Source organism: Montipora capricornis, chromosome 6, assembly GCF_036669925.1.
Source record: "Montipora capricornis isolate CH-2021 chromosome 6, ASM3666992v2, whole genome shotgun sequence".
NCBI lineage: Eukaryota > Metazoa > Cnidaria > Anthozoa > Scleractinia > Acroporidae > Montipora > Montipora capricornis.
The window spans coordinates 21,455,906-21,458,262 of record NC_090888.1 but is presented as its reverse complement, the minus strand read 5'-3'; the positions used below and the strand labels follow the sequence as shown (position 1 = coordinate 21,458,262).

Genomic DNA, 2,357 nt, shown 5'->3' with positions numbered 1-2,357 from the left:
AAACAGTTAAGCATTAAAACTAGTTCAGCAAGATGGAGGAGCGTTTCCGAGCTTGGTTCTTTGACAGTGCGTTGATCGAAAAAGTGTTTAAGTGCTTGAAGGCCTTCGCCCTCCTCCAGGGGGAGTTTTGTGTAGCTGGTGTACTAATCTGTTTCGGGTGAGATGAGACTTGACTGGGTAGAGTCCAGCCCCTCCAAGGGGAGTTTTGTGTGGCTGGTGCACTAGTCTGTTACATGTTAGGTGGGACTTGATTGGGTACGGCCCAGCCCCTGCAAGGGGAGTTTTGTGTAGCTGGTGTACTAATATGATCTGGGTTAGATGGGGGCTTGCAACATACTACAGGAGTGGGAATTGAGTCGGTTACTGATGTAACTGTACTAGGATGGGTAAGAGAAACTTTGGGTGGGGTACAAAGTGTAGCTGGATTGTGGATAAATTACTTGTGCTGGTTGCATTGGGTACTCTATATTCGATAGCGGTTATGGGCGGCTGTGTTACTTGACTAGTTCCAATATTGTCTGGCTGATGTACAGTCGATGGCAAGCTCTGAACAACTGAGGTTTCACTCTTAGAGTTGTCATAACTAAATGATTTGTCAACACTCTCTTCTAAAGGATTCGAGGGTTCTGGTTCCAACACTACATCCACTTCTTTCACGAGTTTGGCGTCCAATGTAGCTCGTTCGGCATAATATATCTCAATGTTGTCGAAGCAGTCATAGGGGCTAGGGTTTGCTCTATCCAATACTCCGGTTCATCGTCATCGGGGTTGAGTTCAAACAAGGTCTGATTAATATTCTCTAATTGAGATACCGCTTTTTCCAGGTTTAACTTTAGTGAAGCAATTGTTTCTTTGCTTAACTGTTTGTCAATGTGTCGATTTATCTGATTGACTAACCTTGTAATGTGAGCTTTCTTTCCACGCCGAGTTCCTCGAATTTTTCGTGCTTCTTCGTGGGCTGTATTATCCTTTGTTCTAACAATGTAATCTCGGAAGTCCTCAGACAGGGAGCGACTCAAGCTTGGCAAGTAAGTCTCGGTGGGTTTGTCCTCCGGCTTCATGCAAATAATCCTCAGGAAACCAGCCAGGGCCGGGCTGTTCCTGCAGCGAACCATTTGATTCGGCCATCTCGCCCTTTCAGGACTGTATTGATGCAAATCTTCGCAGGACCATAAGGAATTTCTCAGTGCTATAATCTGCGGCTAGATCTACATGTACTGCGCGGGTGCCTAAACAGTTGAATATCACTCCATATGTTTTCCCAGTCGTTCTTTGCTTCACCTCGTCTCGAATTTTGAATGGTCCAAATAGATCAATAGCAGTACAAGTCCAGGTAGGAGACGGCTTTAATCTGTCCACTGGTAATTTTCCCATAATTTGCTCACTCAGTCTTTTGTCTAGTTTCTTGCATATTACACAGTTGTATCTGATAGACTTGACCATCTTCAGTAGTTTGACAATCCAGAATCTTGTGTGAATTTTACTGGCTGTCGAGAGAACGCCAAGGTGCCCTCTTTTATGGATATGTTCACAATATAGACGTGAAAATCGATGATCATAAGGAAGAAGGATAACTTCATTTTTGTTGTGACTCATCTCAATCCACCTTTCTCCCCGTCCTCCAACCACGTATATTCCATCTGTATTCTTTCTGGGGCACAGGCGTTTGTATCGTCCTTTTTCAACGTCTTTATACATGCTTTTTTGCGCTTCCATAATCCAGAATTTTTCTGCCTTTGCTATATCTTTTGGAGTTAGTGACTGTCCGGCGTGTTTGAAGGAAGATTTCGGTTTTCTTTGGTACATTGTCAAAATTCTGGCTGTCACTCTGATTAGTTTTCCAAAATCTGAATATCTGTCGATGTTGATTCTTGACGCCAATGTGTCCTTGTCATCTTTACTGAAAGGTTTGGTTATAGTGGATGCTATTTTGATTAATTCGGGAAGTTGCTCCTTTGTCAGTGTTTTGTGTATTGGCCATTCGGATTCGGGCAACTCAAGGAAGCTGGGTCCATTTTGCCAGGTGCTGTCCAAGTTTATTTCATTAGGTTTCTTACCACGAGTTAACCAATATGCTATGTTATATTTACTTTCCATCCAAAACCATTCTTTGGGGTTTGTATTCTGTTGTATCTCTCCTACGCGGGTTGCGGCGAAGGTATTAAATCTTTACGATTCTTTCTGTATCACGCTATGCACTATTTGGGAGTCCACGATGTGGTAGCACTTTACAAACTTGTATCTACATTGTGTGAGTAGAAATGCTTTTAGTCTTGAGTTTAACAAAGCTCCACACAGTTCAATTCTATCAGTGGACATATTTCTTATCGGTGCGAGTCGATTTTTTGATAGTATAA

General features: G+C 42.7%; 1 protein-coding gene across 1 annotated transcript; it reads right to left on the bottom strand.

Annotated features, from left to right (window-relative positions):
• Positions 1 to 1,137: 1,137 nt before the first annotated feature.
• On the bottom strand, positions 1,138 to 2,097 carry LOC138053382 (uncharacterized). Its single transcript, XM_068900027.1, has one exon. The coding sequence runs from the start codon at positions 2,095 to 2,097 to the stop codon at positions 1,138 to 1,140; it is 960 nt and encodes a 319-aa protein (XP_068756128.1).
• Between the last annotated feature and the right edge of the window lie 260 nt (positions 2,098 to 2,357).

Bases quoted from the DNA above. Each gene is read 5' to 3' on its own strand.
- LOC138053382 (XM_068900027.1), bottom strand. From the start codon at position 2,097: ATGGAAAGTAAATATAACATAGCATATTGGTTAACTCGTGGTAAGAAA.